We start from the raw sequence: 16,216 nt of genomic DNA on the forward strand, positions 1-16,216 counted from the left end.
GTCAGTGTTGTGGAGCCTGGTGAAAAGACACAAGGTGAGCGGCTGGGGAGCACAGTAGCATCCTTGGGATAAGTCATGTGCTAGGCACGGGCGGTGTTATATTACAGGGGCGTACGTTTGCATGTGCTTAACATGAAGTAGAGGTTGCATTTAGGAAACAAACGGGTTGAAATAAACCAGCCTGATTTGACTGCAAATCTCGACAGTTCTGTTGCTGCGTACTTAGCTTGCGTTACATGCATATCGAAATTGTTTATTTCTGTAAGCATTTAAACAATGTTTATTTTATATATTTTTTATTAGCTCATATATTAACAAATAAAGACATAAATTTGTTAATTATATATTATAATAATCGTCATATATATATATAATATATATATATATATATCTATAATATCATAGATATCTAATATAGATATATATATTTATATATACTCTAATTATATCTAATATCCATTAGCCACACACACACACACACACACACACACACACACACACACACACACACACACTTGTAGATAAATCAGGTTTATAATATAATAGTTCAATGTATAGAGTGCTTAGCCCTTCTGTGAGCCCCCTAGACGATTACATCACCTTAGCTTTTAGTTTCATCAGTGCATTCAAGTGTACTTTATAACTTGACATAGAATATTAATATTAATGTAAAACTCACAATCCAAATTTTAATGTTGCAGCATGATCTATTTCAGCTCCAGGTCAAGGGGCTTGAGTATTGCTATATTTGCGTCCAGAGTACTTCCCTATAGAGTTATAGACCGCTTCAAACTAGCAGCACAGATTTTAGATACTGTAACAAAATGCCCCCAGTAGAGTATTTTATTTATATACTGTGTATACAACATGAAGTGTTGTAGGTCCTGTGAGCAAGGCCTCATTCATGAAACATATTACAGTGATGACTGTGATACAGAATGAAGCATGTTTATGATTTGTATGGTATAACTGTACAAATAGTGGAACACAAATCATGCTTGTTCATCCAACATATTGTAATGTGCACGGGGGAAGGCAGCAGGGCTGGTATGTGACGTAATCACACACGAAGACCGATAGACGCTCCTTGTCGGCGCTTTGCTTTTGTGCGAGAGGTTCCCTGGTTCGCGCCTGCCCTCCGCTTTTGTGTGGATTGATGTGCCTGCCTGCGTTAACCGAGATCGCTTCAATATTGTCATCTTGACTGTAGGAAAAGAAGATGGCAATATATTGTATGTGCACAAATGGCACTCTACCAATATGGTCTTGTTTGGCAAGTCGAGTTTCCTTTTTTTTAAATGTGCAGTTTACAAATGCAACGTTCTTGGACCTCTGTTGAAGAAGCAATAGTATTTCCTGTTATGCAGAGAAATGTATTACAAAACTTTCTATTAAAAGTGTGTGTTTAAGCTGTGAGCCAGTTTGCTCTGTGCAATGGGATCAGAAGTCATGTTGTAGTCCCTGTGTTAGCACATGGAGGATGTTTATTGACACAAATTAAAATCTGTGATAAAAAGTTTGCTATGCCTTCATAAACACAGAATGTTATTTGCATGCTTGAAGTATGGAGGTGTTTTTTCCCCTCTGTTACAGGCAATCCAGGATTTAAAAAAGTTTACTCAGAAATATTTGGAGTGGGTTTAAAATGATGGGGAGCACAGGTTACAACAAACCACATCGAATTTTAATAGCTCCTCATGTGTTTGCTTAATGATAGCTAGTATCCAAAATGATCTCACACTCCTTTAACCTTTGTTTTCTGTGTGCATAGTGTCCCCCTCTGTGATCTTCAAAACACCCAGTTTCCAGACAGCTGAACCATACTCCTTGGCAAAGTGTGTACAAATATTGTGGAAGTTGGGAACCAAGGTTGGGTTTCTAGAATGAAAATTACCTTGTATAGGACCTGAATCGAATTTGATGTTTAAATAACAGGTCAACAACCGGCAATGCCCAGACAAAACTCAATTAAAATGGGAAATTCAGTAATATTTTCATTTAAAGTGATTTAAGATCTGTATAGTTTTTTTTTTTTTTTAATGGGATGAGACAATGGTAATTTGTCAAGCATAAAAACAATACGTAGTTCTACTACAACTGATTTATTTTTGCTACACATTAGATATTTTGATCATCTCGACCGCAGATATAAATTTGTAGGATGTTTATAATAATCGAATCATTCATTTACAAATAATTTTTATACTTATCTAAATATAATTACATACAATTGTTGGCATAGCCTGTATTTTGAAGCATAAAAGTGCTGCACATTTTGTGACTGATTTTGATCACATTATTCAATTAAGAAAAATGTTCTCCTCAGTCAAGTTGAGTAAATATCCAGTGTCACGGTCAACATTGAGAAAAGATATACACTGGGGAAAAGTAATAAAACTCAACCAGTTTTCTGTTTTGTCATCTTTTTATGGCTTTAGTTATTTATTTTCCACAAAATAAAAATGATGTATGTTCTTGTGAGGCTGGCAGCTGGCAGTGAGTTTCTCTCATGCAGTTAATCACCATCATTATCTCCTGTCAGTTTAAGCCACTTGCTTTGGTATGGGGCAGGACTTCCAATGTAAACAAAGCAAGGCTGTATTATTATTATTATTATTATTATTATTATTATTATTATTATTTATTTATTTATTAGCAGATGCCTTTACCCAGGGTCAACTTACAATTGTATACAAAAAATACATATCAAGAATTACAGTACAATTAAGAGCAAGATACAAAATACAATGACTTATATCGTAATAAGAGCAAATACAAAACACAGTACGATTTGATATCGGGGCAGTTTAAGAGCAGATAACAGTGTTAATAGTTACATCAGGGTTAGATATGAGTGCAGGTGAAATACAAGATACTAGAGATTGGATTCAATATAGTAAAATAGGAGCAGATAAGTGCAAGTTGAAGTGCATTAAAGGCAGAGTGCTATACTGCCCAGAAGGGGAGAGTTGAATTTTACAGGTGTTGTCTGAAGAGGTGTGTCTTGAAGAGGCACTGGAAGGTGGTCAGGGACTGGGCTAGGCCTGACATCCGTAGGAAGGTCGTTCCACCACTGCAGGGTGAGGGTGGAGAAGGAGCGGACTCTGAAGGCAGGGGAGCGTAGAGGAGGTACAGACTGTCTTCTACTGCAGGCGGAGTGGAGTGGTCGGGTGGGGGTGTAGGGGCTGTATGTATTAGGATGAGCGACTATGGATACAAATCATTTCAGAATGCCACCACCAGGCCTGTTCAAAAAAGCACTTGTTTTCCCTTTCCAAGAGAGTAGCTAAATTCCTGGTTATTCTTACATTTACTACATATTTCTCATCGTTTATGACTTTAATTGGAAAAGTCAATCAAATTTGGTACACATGCCAGCTAGTTCAACTAATGTAAAACTTAAATAATGAGGCAAAACCAATGCCTGAACAGGAATTCACTTTCTCACAACATAAACGATTGTAGATATAAAACAATCGTTTATGTAGATATAAAACATGGCATTCTGGTATATATGGGTTTGAATCCATCTCACTCCCTCAAAGCCATTCTTTGCTGATTGAAGATTGTTCAGCTATGTTGAGCTGACAGGAGAGAAGGGTTGCAATTGAATTGAGTGCAGCACACAGGTGATTACTTAAACAATTAACAATCCCTTTACAAGTTAAATAAAACGATCAAGGTTAATTCAAAGAATAATTACATTTTAAAGGCGAGTAGGAGGATGTACTTGGTACATTCAGTGGCAGTCAAGTGGTTAATAGTAACCATTCCTGAGTGACCTTTCAAGTTTCCTGAAAACCAGTCTTCTGAACGATTGCACAATAAAGTTTTGAAGCGTATCATTTACTACAGAAGTGTGCCAAAAAATGTCTAACATCCAAGCCCATCTGGTACACCTGAGTGTTTACCTGTCCCCCAGAAACCCAGAAACACTTTGCCTCAATGTGACATCTCTTACATCCACAAGGGGCAAGTGTTGCAGGGGAAGAAGTTAATGGTTACACTCTGTACCAGATGTACAGTACAATACTTAGAGCTTAGACATGGTACAAGGAGCTGTACTGAGACCAGCTTTGCTGAGCTTTAAAATGAACTAGGATCTGATGACTGAAACAGAAAATGATACAAAATGGATCTAAACAACAACCAAACACAAACTATTGCTATTCAATGCCCATTTCACGGTGCTCTTGTTGAGAGACTGGCTGTGGTCAAAAGAATATACACGCTCTTAATTGGCAATTGGGGATTTAAACAGTGGGCAAACCAGACTTGTTCCATGTTTCTTGACATAGCCCCTTTTGAACTAATATTAGATTTATTTTCATAATGTAAAATTGTTGTATTTCATTTTTTCATGTTTCCCATGCAGGAGACATTTGAAAACATACAGTATGTCTGTTGAGAAGCGCCTTGCGTTTTCCATTGTGCAGTTTCTACGAGATCAAACACAGTCAGAGACTTTGAATTCAGACGAACAGGAAAGCCTGGAAGGTAGGCTATTAAGTCAGCAAGGGGGTGGTAACAGTGATCTGAGCCCAAATACAATTGGCCATTTCAAATTGGGAGAAAAACAGGGTAAAATCATTTGGCGACTGTGGCAATTAGTCAAGCAGGTGTATAGCAGGTGTGGTGCGGGTGGAATGGTTTGTTTTTAATGGTTTTATAATCCAATGGTCTGATGACCAGTTAGTAAACAATACTGAGCTTGCAATACACAACAATGTGTATTGCACAGTAGTGAAAAGGGTTGTGGTCACGCAAATAATAAACACAGTACTAACACACACAATTAGACACACACACGATCACAGGTCCAAAGTGAGTGCTCCCAGTGCTTGTGGTGAAGTACAATATAAATACGTGCTACAGTGGTGAAATGTTGTCCGGGTTTATTGCTGGCCTATAGCGACAGCTCCGGAACTTGTTAGCCGTCTATAAACACACAAGTAACAATTATAGACAAGACAAACAAAACAAACACCATTATTTATTTCGCACACTGCACGGGCCCTTCCAGTTTCTATGGCTCCTTTATTATGCTATCACGCATGACCCCTTGGTAAGCGATTGCAGCTGTCTCTTTGGGGCGTGCAGCTGCTACCTCGTTTACCTTCGGGGTCAATACATTCCTGCAACTGAGTCTCCCCTTCTTCCAGGCTGACCGACTTCCCGACCCAGGAAATGAACTGTCAGGCCAGCCCATCCAAAGACTTCCCCTTTCGCTACTTAGCGCCCTCACAAGTCAGGAGGGAGATTTCCAACCAGAACTCATTGTATTTCTGTCACAGCGACTACTAAATTTTATTTAAAAATAAATAAATGAACATATTGGATTTTGATGGTATTTTTTCATTCGTATCAAGGCCAAATTATGCTGATCTATCTTATTGCTGTTGTATAGCAGTTGTTCTGGTCCGATTTGTTGTCTTTTAAACAAAGCCAAAAAATGTCTTCCTTCCATTAGCTAATTAAGTATAGAAGTCCAGTGTTTCATTTAGACCGACCTGCTGCCATGTTCACGTCTAAGTTAAAGGGATGGTTTGTATCATCAGCAGATTGTTCATGTTTAATTTGTTACCTGGCAGTATCTCATTATGTATGTTCTCTTCTGTTGTTTTTGCATAGACCATTATTTACTAGGCTTTATAGCAAATGTAATTTAACTACTGAAAGACAAATTTCTGAAGCAAGATGGTGCTAGAAATCACCGCTAGGTAGTTTAATAATATAATGTCGGACCCCTCTGCTACTACAACTGTGAAATACAGTAGTGAGTGGAAAATCTTCTGACAAAACCACAGTGTTCCATTCTGCAATTTCTACAAGATCAAACACAGCCAGAGACAGGCAATACAGCTGCATATCCCTAGTGGTCAATAATGAGTTTGACAAAAAAAAAAAACTGCAGAACATGGTTGAGAACACACATACTAAGATATTAAACAGGTAAAAAAATATTAATAAAATGTACCCTACTTTATACTTTGTAAATAAGTGTTTTTATTATTATTCATAATGCATTTGTTAAGTTGCCATACAGTGTCTGGAGACAACGTTCAAGATCAGTTCAGTGGACAGTCACCTAGCAGTTCCACAGCCTTTGACAGAAATATTCTTAAACTATGTCTTCAAGGTAAGTCACCTGTGCCCTTTGTACATCACTGCATGTCTTGAATCACCAAATTGATCTGCGTTCGGATTTAAATCTGTTGATGGTCTTCTGTTAAAAAAAAGTGTTAATCAAATAGTAACTAAGAAGCTCTTGGGAGTTGTTCCTGGCTAGAAGCATTAAAAGGAAAATCAACCGAAAATGTAAGTTCAAGCAAGCAGCATTATCTTTATCTCTCAGATTTCTCTACAGCACCCTTTACAAATGTGAATCTTTCAGATCATTCAGAGTTTAAATATTCATTTATTGTAAAGTTGTAAGTGCTTGAAACAATATTCCAAGTTCCATATGTACTCCTTTGTATGTGTAGCAGCTGCAAGTATCCACCATGTGCTGTATAGCACCTTTCTGTTTTTTTTGTCTCAGCGGTTGATATATTTAATCCTGGTTACATGCAAGGCTTTTCTGAGCACTGGCATTACTGTTCTTGAACAGAGAGGCTGAGCACTCAGCCCTTTAAAGTTAGAGGAGGCATGATTATTACAAAGGCAAACTCTTATTTATTCTTTTTTTAATCTGTTTTTATTAGAATGATAATCTGTCTATGCCAGAGATTTCTCCTTCCCCAGAAGACGCAGAAAGGGCAGAGCAGCTGAAAAATGCAGGTACATCATTAAACAAAACAATCATTAAAATTCTTTTGGATTTTAATTTTGTGAACCTGCTATTCGTTTGTAGATTATAGAGAGCTCATGGCACTTGATTAATCTGATCTGAGGTTTAGTGCTGATGGATGGGAGGTTCAGATTCCATCTCATTCAGGAAAGTTGCTTGTCTTGCCGGAACCCTACTCAGTTGTAAAATGTTACAATTTCAAGCGTGGATTAATTGGACTCCTCTGCAATTATTTGTATTACTAGAATTTCAAACCTAAAATACATTTACATTTTTTGTAATTGTGATTCTTTTAAGACTTATTTGTATACCTCTGTAGGAAACAATCACATGAAGGAAGAGAATTACAGCTCAGCTGTGGAGTGTTACACAAAAGCTATCAACCTGGACCTAAAGAACGCAGTGTATTACTGCAACAGGTGAACATGTGAGCTGAGCAATGGTTGTCTGTGTTGTTTACTAGTAACGTATACAAAAAATGGCAGTAAAAACAAAAGCAAAAAAAAACCTTACAATAGCACGGCCAAAAATCAACAGAGTTGTTTATTTCTGGTACTGATTTTTCTGTCTAGAGCTGCAGCTCACAGTAAACTAGGAAACTACACCGAAGCCACAAGTGACTGTGAGAAGGCTATAGAAATAGATCCAACCTACAGCAAAGCATATGGAAGGATGGGGTAAGTCACGCCTTTCAGATCAGGCAGTCATCGTATTGTATGTGTTCCAGATTTATCATCCTGTTCAGTTTGACAACTTGTTGATCACTTATGACCAAATGACCTGCCTCCTGGGTCACCACTTCAGATAGATATTTGGGTTTATGGCTTGATTGTATTGAAATCGTGACTACCATATTGAACAGCTTGTACATGCATGCAGAATAAATCATGTCTTTTTATATAGACATGGCAATGTTTTTTCCCCCATGAGGGACACTCAATTTTCAAAATAGTAATACCATTTAGTGCATTTACATGACAAATCATTTTCCGAAAACTAATGTTTTTGGAAAACTGAATCGGAAAACTGATTTTCTTAAAACGTCACTTTTTTGTGTTTACATGATTAGCGATAGAAAATCTGATTAGAATTCAACTGTATACATGGATTGAGGTTTTCAGAAAACGCAGGATATACATGCCAAGAATTGTAGTATCCTAGGTACGATTTGAACAGACCGAACATTTCTGCGACAGGACAGAGACCAATCCAATAACTCAAGTGCTTTATTGAAGGGTCAGGTCTTAAATTTAAAGATTACTATCCTATACCTCTATTCAGATTCCCCACAATGTGTAATCAGCCTTTCCAACAGCTCATCCTGTTCTATATTACCAGTTTCTTTTGCAGACATTATTTTAAATTCTCACGCCATTTTAAAGCTGGAAAACATTTGCTGCTTCAGTATGGGCCATTAACAAATACATACAGACTTTAAGAAATGTATTACTTTATCCCTAACTAGACAAATGGATACATGCAGACTGACTACAGATTATTATTATTTTCTCTGTTTTCTAAAAAAGGGTAGGAGAAAAGGGTCAAAGTGTGCACATGCTCAGTATGCTATTTCAATAAGTTTACCGAAAAGTGTGTTTACATGATATACATTTTGTTAGTTTTCGTAATTTATTCAGAAATTTCTAGGTGCTGTTTTCAGAAAAGTGACTCGGAATATTCCGATACATTTTCCAAAAACTGTGTTTACATGACTTTTGGTATCGGAATTAGTTTCGAAAGTTGGTTCCTATTTACAGTGGCGCTGCAATATTGTGTGTTCAGGAAGAAAGAACGGGAGAGTGAGGAGAGAAAAGTAAAGTAAGCAATGGCTACGTCGTGCTGGAGGACCAGCACGGTACTTGTTTGTTTAGTGTTCGTGCCCTGTTTGTTAGTGTCTGTTCGTTTTGTTTGTCTATTTATTTTGGCTCAAGTGCCTGTTCTGTTTTGTTCAGCTTCTTTATTTTCTGTTTGTTCGTTTATTAAATGCTGAGCACAAGCAAGCGCTCAGCTTCACCAAACTCCACGTCTCTGTCCTGTGTGTTAGTGTTCTGGGTCTGACGTCACCAATCAGCCAGTCTTGTGACACAGTGCCTCAGAGTTTCATGCATTTAAATGAGGATTTTTTTCCACTTATCTACGCGCCACACTCCACAGTGTTAAGGGGAAAAAAGTTTTTATTGAGAAAAAAAATGATATATTAAAAAAGCAAATCTGAAAGATCATTATTGGATAAATCTCCAACCCCCTGAGTTAATACTTGGTGGAAGCACCTTTGGCAGCAATTACAGCTGTGAGTCTGTTGGGATAGGTCTCTACCAACTTTGCACACCTAGATTTGGCAATATTTGACCATTCTTCTTTACAAAACTGTTCAAGCTCTGACAGGTTCCTTGGGGTGCGTTGATGGACAGCAATTTCTTCAAGTCTTGCCACAAATTTTTGATTAGATTTAGGTCGGGGCTCTGACTGGATGACTCAAGGACATTTACCTTTTTGTTCCAGTGTAGCTTTGGCTATGTGCTTTGTGTCGCTGTCATGCTGAAAGGTGAACTTCCGTCACAGTTTCATCTTTCTTGCAGAAGGCAGTAGGTTTTCCTCAACGACTTCTCTGTACTTTGCTCCATTCATTTTACCTTCTATCCTGACAAGTACCCCAGTCCCTGCCGATGAGGAACATCCCCATAACATGATGCTGCCACCACCATGCTTCACAGTAGGGATAGAGTTCTTTGGGTGATCCGCTGTGTTGGGTTTGCGCCAAACATAACGCTTTGCATTTAGGCCAAAAATTTCCATTTTAGTTTCGTCAGACCACAAAACTTTTTGCCAAATGACTACAGAATCTTCGGAGTGTTTTTTTTTACATACTTCAAACGGGATTCAAGGTGGGCTTTCTTGAGTAATGTCTTCCTTCTTGCCACCCTACCATACAGGCCAGATTTGTGGAGTGCTTGGAATATTGTTGTCACATGCACACTTTGACCAGTCTTGACCATAAAAGCCTGTAGCTCTTGCAAAGTTGCCGTTGGCCTCTTGGTAGCCTCTCTGATTAGTCTCCTCCTTGCTCAGTCATCCAGTTTGAAAGGACGGCCTGATCTAGGCAGGGTCTTGGTGGTGCCATACGCCTTCCACTTCTTAATAATCGTCTTGACTGTGCTCCAAGGGATACTCAAGGCCTTTGATATTTTTTTATACCTATCCCGATCTGTGCCTTTCAAAAACTTTGTCCTGGAGTTATTTTGAAAGTGCCTTGGTGCTCATGGTTGAGTCTTTGCTTTGAAATGCAGTACCCAGCAGAGGGAACCTACAGGAACTGCTGAATTTATCCTGAAATCATGTGAATCACTACAATTTAACACAGGTGGAGGCCACTTAACTTGGTGTTTGATTTTGAAGGCGATTGGTTACACCTGAGCTAATTTAGGATTGCTATTACAAGGGAGGTGGACACTTACCTAAACAAGCTATTTCAGTTTTTATTTTTAATTAATTTTCTACAAATTTCTAGAATATTTTTTTCACTTGGAAGTTGTGAGGTAGGATGTGTAGATAAATGAAAAAAAAACAGTATTTTAATTCCAGGCTATAAGACAACAAAATGTGACAGTTTTGAAAGTGGGTGTAGACTTTCGATAGGCATTGTATATATGAGAGTTTGTGGGGTGGTTTACTCCAGACAATGAAACTAGTTGATTCATTCTATATGCTGTGTTACAGTACAACACAGGTGACGCAGTAAATGCAATTCGTCATCTATGCTCATAAATAGCACAGGTGTCCCTTTCATTGTGCAGTCTGAATGTTGTTTTGCAGGCAAATATTTCCCACTGGGTAGAGAATGTGCTGCCTGTGGGATGTGAATTTATGTGTAGGTGCAGAACATTCAAACAGCTTTTGTGAAGTATTGGCAGCAAAATAACCGCCCAGCCCTCTGTGCCCATTGACAGCCTTTTCATTTGTACCACAGACTATTAATTCAAGAAGAAATGGCAGACTACTATAAGAGCACTTTCAATTTTAGCTGTTCACTGGAGCAGCGAAAACAGCACATAAAACACAAAGGTGCATATTCAAACCAGATTACAGACCTTACACCTCAATAAGCAACTTGATTATATTGAGTTTATTATTGGCTTTTTTCGTTCTTGATGTCAACTGTGTCACCTCAGGGCTGCAGCAAACTATATATATATATATATATATATATATATATATATATATATATATATATATATACACACACACACACACACACAGAGAAGCTGCCTCATTAATGGCAGGCATTATAAGTGAAGTGAAGTGTGTCTAACACCAAAAGCAAGGTACTGCAAACTATTACAAAAATAAGGTTTTTTTTGCACTGTAAGTGTGTGTTAACCTGAGACAGAAATGGTGTTTAAAATAACAACAAAAAAAGCACAAACACAAACTGGCTTTGGAGGTTGGTGAAAAAAAATCTTGTTTAAGCTTTTTAACTGCACAGTAATTATATCAGTACCTTGCTTACATGTTTTCTTGTATTGAACATGGTTAAACTGGGCAGTGTGTTTTACATGAAATGAGAACGTTTAAAAAAGTGAAACTGAATTCCCAAAATGTACCTTTTTTTGTTTATCTGCAACTGAATCTATTTTGTCCTGCTAAGAGACCTGAAGTCACTGAGAGAGAGTAGCATAATCTGTTTTTGAAGTGAACAAGAAAACAGTTGTTTTAAGAATATCAAAATATGTTGTTGTTGGCATGACCTGTGACAACCCGTCTCACAGCAGCTACAATATGATTGGTAATTACCAGTTGAGCCCCATGCTCTCTAGGAGAGAATATTAGTCCTGTTCCTAAAATGTATGCATTAAAATATATTGATGTTTTTATGTCATCCTTTCAGAAGTATGGATCCTCAGAGTAAGTATTCATTTTGGCTTTGTCTTCACTGTGACCTCAACAGAAGTCAATACCTGCTTAATTTATTTCAGGATTGACTTTCAAAATCCTTTAAATTTTTTTCTGTCAGATTGGCCCTGACTGCTATAAATAAATACACAGAAGCTGCGACTTATTTCAAAAAGGCCCTGGTCCTGGATCCTGAAAACGACACGTATAAATCCAACTTGAAAATGGCAGAGCAGAAGCTGAAAGAAGCCTCCAGTCCAGTAAGTTTCAGTTCTGCACATCTCAATGAGACACACAGAGCACACAGGGGGTTTGATCTCCACATTTTTGCATGTTTACTTCAACGTTATCATTTAAAAAATCATAAAAGAAACAGGTACTAACCGAGGTTTAAAAATAAAGCATCTTTGCAAGCACTGGCTATTGGTACACTTCTGCAGTCCAGAACTTGTGCTCACTACAGTCTAGCTGCAACTTGACCACTGGACTGAGTTTCAACAGGAAATGATTAGGCTCCAGCCAGGAACAGAAACTATTAATCTATAGTGTTGTCTTTGAAATATATACTGATTCTAGACTGAAGCATAACACACAAGAACAAGACCAGAAAAATTTTGACAGAGTAAAAAGGGAGCTGTCATAATGCTGCTAGTGCTACCAAGAGGTAAGAAAAATGATTTAAAACCTTGATTAGTTAAAATACAAAACCAAAGCGGTCAACTGTTGGAAATTAGGAATGTAGAATGAATGTGGCTTTTCTATACATACGATTGAGGTTTTTTTTTAAAAAAAAAAAATTCATGATGGACCTTTTAAAATAGCATCAGTATAATACACAATCAGTGATTTTTTTTGGTGAAAGATTAGCTGTAATCAGTTTCTTAATCAATCAATCTATTGTATCTAGTGCCTTTCATAGTGGACCACCATCACATAGCGCTTTCCAAGATAGTGAGGAACAATGCATAATGAATTGAAATCTAAAATACTTGATTGTATCTATTGGCAGACTGGAACTGGACATGGATTTGACATGGCAAGCCTCATAAATAACCCTGCCTTCATCACCATGGTAAGTGGGCTCACTGTGGACCAAAAAAAAAAACACTTTATCTGAATCTGGAACAACATCACTGTACTGTACCACGGGTAGTTTGGAATCAATGCACAGAATACTATAGCTCAAAATTATAGATCCCTTTGAAAAATCACAGTGAAATCATTGATTTTGTGTGTGTGCGCTAAGAATACTAACCTTTATTTTTCAACTGTGAAGTAAATTGGTATGTTTTAAACTGGCAGCAAAAACAGAGAGACAAAATGAGACTGATTATTTAAATAAATAACCCATAAGACAGTGTTTTGGCTGTTTCATTAAAAAAAGGCATTGTCTAAATGTTTCATTTTGTATTAAACAGAAGAATATTGCCCTGTTACGATATACTCCAGTGATGTCATTAGAAAACAAGTTATACTGTATTATATTCCCGTGTGTATAACACAGTTAGGTATTCACAGTATATTTTTTGCCTTTATTTTCAGGCTGCAAGTGTAATGCAAAACCGTCAAGTGCAACAGCTGTAAGTATTGTCATATTGATTTTTTGTATATAAATTTAAAATTCTACTTAAATATGAGTGTAATATGTATATTTTGTTTTGCACACAGCATGTCAGGAATGATGTCTAATGCAGTGGGAGGCCCAGGGGCTGGTGTTGGGGGTTTAACAGACTTGTCCAGCCTTATCGAAGCGTAAGTTTCGCTGGTGACTTTCTCCATACAAAACAACCATATATGGTAACAGTGGGCTCCAAACAAAACATATGAAGACACCACACCTAACCATGTTATATTGTCTAAGACATCATAGTCTTCACAAAATCATTTTTTATATAACACATTATGACAGATCCAGTATAGTCAATTGTATTAGGGTTAATCTCTCATATTAAAACAAGGTAGTTATTTCTAATCCTGTATTGAACAACACTGAAGGTGCTCCCTGTAAAATGTAATTGCAGAAACAAATGTACAAACTCGCACACTCCTTGAAGCGGCTTTCAACACTGTAGCATTAAAATGTTTTACCTTGTTGTTTTGCTTCCTTGAGCAGATATAATTACAGATGCCATTTAAAGGGTTAAACTATTGCGAGGAAGCTACACAGACTCCGTAACTTACACTTCAGCATTACCTTTCCAAGCATTATTTTTACTTCCAATGTCCCTCCCCCGTAGGGGACAGCAGTTTGCACAGCAGATTCAGCAGCAGAACCCAGAACTGATAGAACAGCTGAGGAATCACATCCGCAGCAGGTCATTCAGCGGCAATGCAGAGGAACACTCCTGATCTACTGCAGGTATGTACGCAAGCCATACTAACGTAATAGACTATATAGCCAAAAATGGAATTGTATTTAATGAGTTTATATTTAAACTCTTCCCTTTTTACTTTGTTGGACATAAAACCAATTACAAAGCTGCCTTTGCTATGGACTCCTGTATGCAGGAAGGCATAGGGAGAAGTCAGGAACCTACTTGGTGGAAACCAGGATGCAGACACATGGTCAAACAACATGGCTGCCTTAAAGAGTAAGTAGCAGGGTGCTGAAAAATAATGTTACACATCCCCACTTGTTGCTACATTTGTTTAAATAACATACCTGTAATTTCATTGTTAACATCCTGTCAACTTTTTACACTTGTAACTTTAAAGTCTGTTTGAAAGCTCCTTTCAAAATGGCCACTCTAGTGCACAGACAGTGCAAGGATTATTGCCCACATTGTCAAACAGGTAACACAGCAATAACGATCCATAATGTAGTACAGAAAAGAAACCAAAGCTCCCCCCACCCCCTACAGTGATTTAGAGGACAGATCTCAAACCCTAGTGCACTAAAACAGCCATTTTGAAAAGACCTTTGCAACAGACTTTAAAGTTACAAGTGTAAAAATTTGTCAGAATGTTAATCAAAAGAAAAATTACAGGTATGTTATTTAAACAGTTGTAGCAACACATGGGGATGTAGAACGCTATAATTTTCAGAGCCCCACCACTTCCTCTTTAAAGCAAGCTGAAACCATTTTGAGATCGCCATTCGAAAAACTAATATAGGTGCAACAACTGCAAGCCACTCAATCACTGCAGAAGTTCCACAAATTGAAGGGAACATTAAAAGACTGATCTCGAGCTACATTTGTATTCCATGTGGCAAATGAAAAAGGCCATAAAACAGATTGCATTATTCCTGTGATTTTAATATTTCAGTGTTAACTGTTTTATTTAGGCACACAGACAGAGACTGGAAAACAACTGGGTTGTTACCTGCTTAACATCGAATTCTTGGAAGACACCACAATCAACAGTGATGGATCAAATGGAAAAACGATGGAAGAAATGATGTTATGACAAGCAGTTAAGAACTCTGATTAAGATTCCTTAATTTATTATTTTACACAACACCACATTTAACAGAGCAAATTAAGATCACCACATTGCACTGGTACCATATTTAAAAACACATTTTATATGTTTCAGCAATGTATTTAAGATGTATGCTGTTATTTACAGGCTTGCAACTATAGGCACCATGTATTAGCCCCGATAGCTTTATTTTTCAAAGTTTTTCCATGTTGGGAAATGTAGTGCGAGAAAGAGGACAGCAACAGATGTCTTCATACAATTTTCTATATTTTAGGAACTATAACGACAAAGTGTGTATGTTACTCTAGTTAATCAGACATGTTTGCTTACAGTGACTTTATTTTGCATGTTCCTTCTGACCATTTGGATGCATTCAGGAATGATTTGTATACTTCTACACTACAGAACAGGGTTTAATGTCTTGTCAGGCTCCAAGGTTACACCATTAAAGCCTGGTCACTACAAAAAACAAACCTGACCTAATGTGTTATTCTTTTAATCTGTGGGTTCGGTTCATCTTAAAATAACATTTTTCAAAAGCTTTTGTCCATGTGTTGCCATTTCAAAACCAAAACGATATAGCTCCCTCTCTTACCCCTCAAAAAGGCTTAGAAGTGTTATGGGGGCTTTGAAGGTTTACTTTGATGCAACATCCTCACCTGGGGTTTCAGAAAGCACTAGTTCCTACACAAGTGCAATGTATCTAAAAAGATAGGATACATCTCGCTGCTACAGGAGTGCATGCAGACCATGCTGAGCACAATATGAATACCATCATTGTGCTTTTTTTAGTGGTTATGTATTTTCTCACTGCTATCCATTTGAATTCCCAACCCGGGAATCAAACTGGCTCCAGGACCCATCTTAATGCAGAACATAATAAATACACTTACTGGGCAACTACAAAGTCTCATTAATAGATGTGCATTATCTATAAAGATACACATTTCACTCGCCAATTAGAGGTCAGAAGAAAATCAAATGTTAGAATAGTAACATTTGGAATGCAGGTTTTTAATAAGAAATTTAGTGAAATGCTTGCTTGTATAATCTACTAAACCATTTAGCACAGTTTCACATGCATTAGCAATTTGTTCCTCAAAATATATTTAG

At 37.4% G+C, this 16,216-nt stretch overlaps 1 protein-coding gene across 1 annotated transcript; it reads left to right on the forward strand.

Moving 5' to 3' along the window:
* Window positions 1–16,145, forward strand: LOC121300695 (small glutamine-rich tetratricopeptide repeat-containing protein beta-like). The gene is made up of 12 exons (XM_041229385.1): window positions 1–34; window positions 4,376–4,497; window positions 6,036–6,139; window positions 6,705–6,780; window positions 7,110–7,209; window positions 7,363–7,467; window positions 11,802–11,940; window positions 12,690–12,752; window positions 13,223–13,260; window positions 13,349–13,432; window positions 13,918–14,039; window positions 14,967–16,145. Exons 2-11 carry the CDS (start codon window positions 4,398–4,400, stop codon window positions 14,027–14,029), a joined length of 921 nt encoding a protein of 306 aa, XP_041085319.1. The 5' UTR covers window positions 1–34; window positions 4,376–4,397; the 3' UTR covers window positions 14,030–14,039; window positions 14,967–16,145.
* The last annotated feature ends 71 nt before the right edge of the window (window positions 16,146–16,216 follow it).

This window comes from Polyodon spathula, chromosome 2 (assembly GCF_017654505.1).
Source record: "Polyodon spathula isolate WHYD16114869_AA chromosome 2, ASM1765450v1, whole genome shotgun sequence".
NCBI lineage: Eukaryota > Metazoa > Chordata > Actinopteri > Acipenseriformes > Polyodontidae > Polyodon > Polyodon spathula.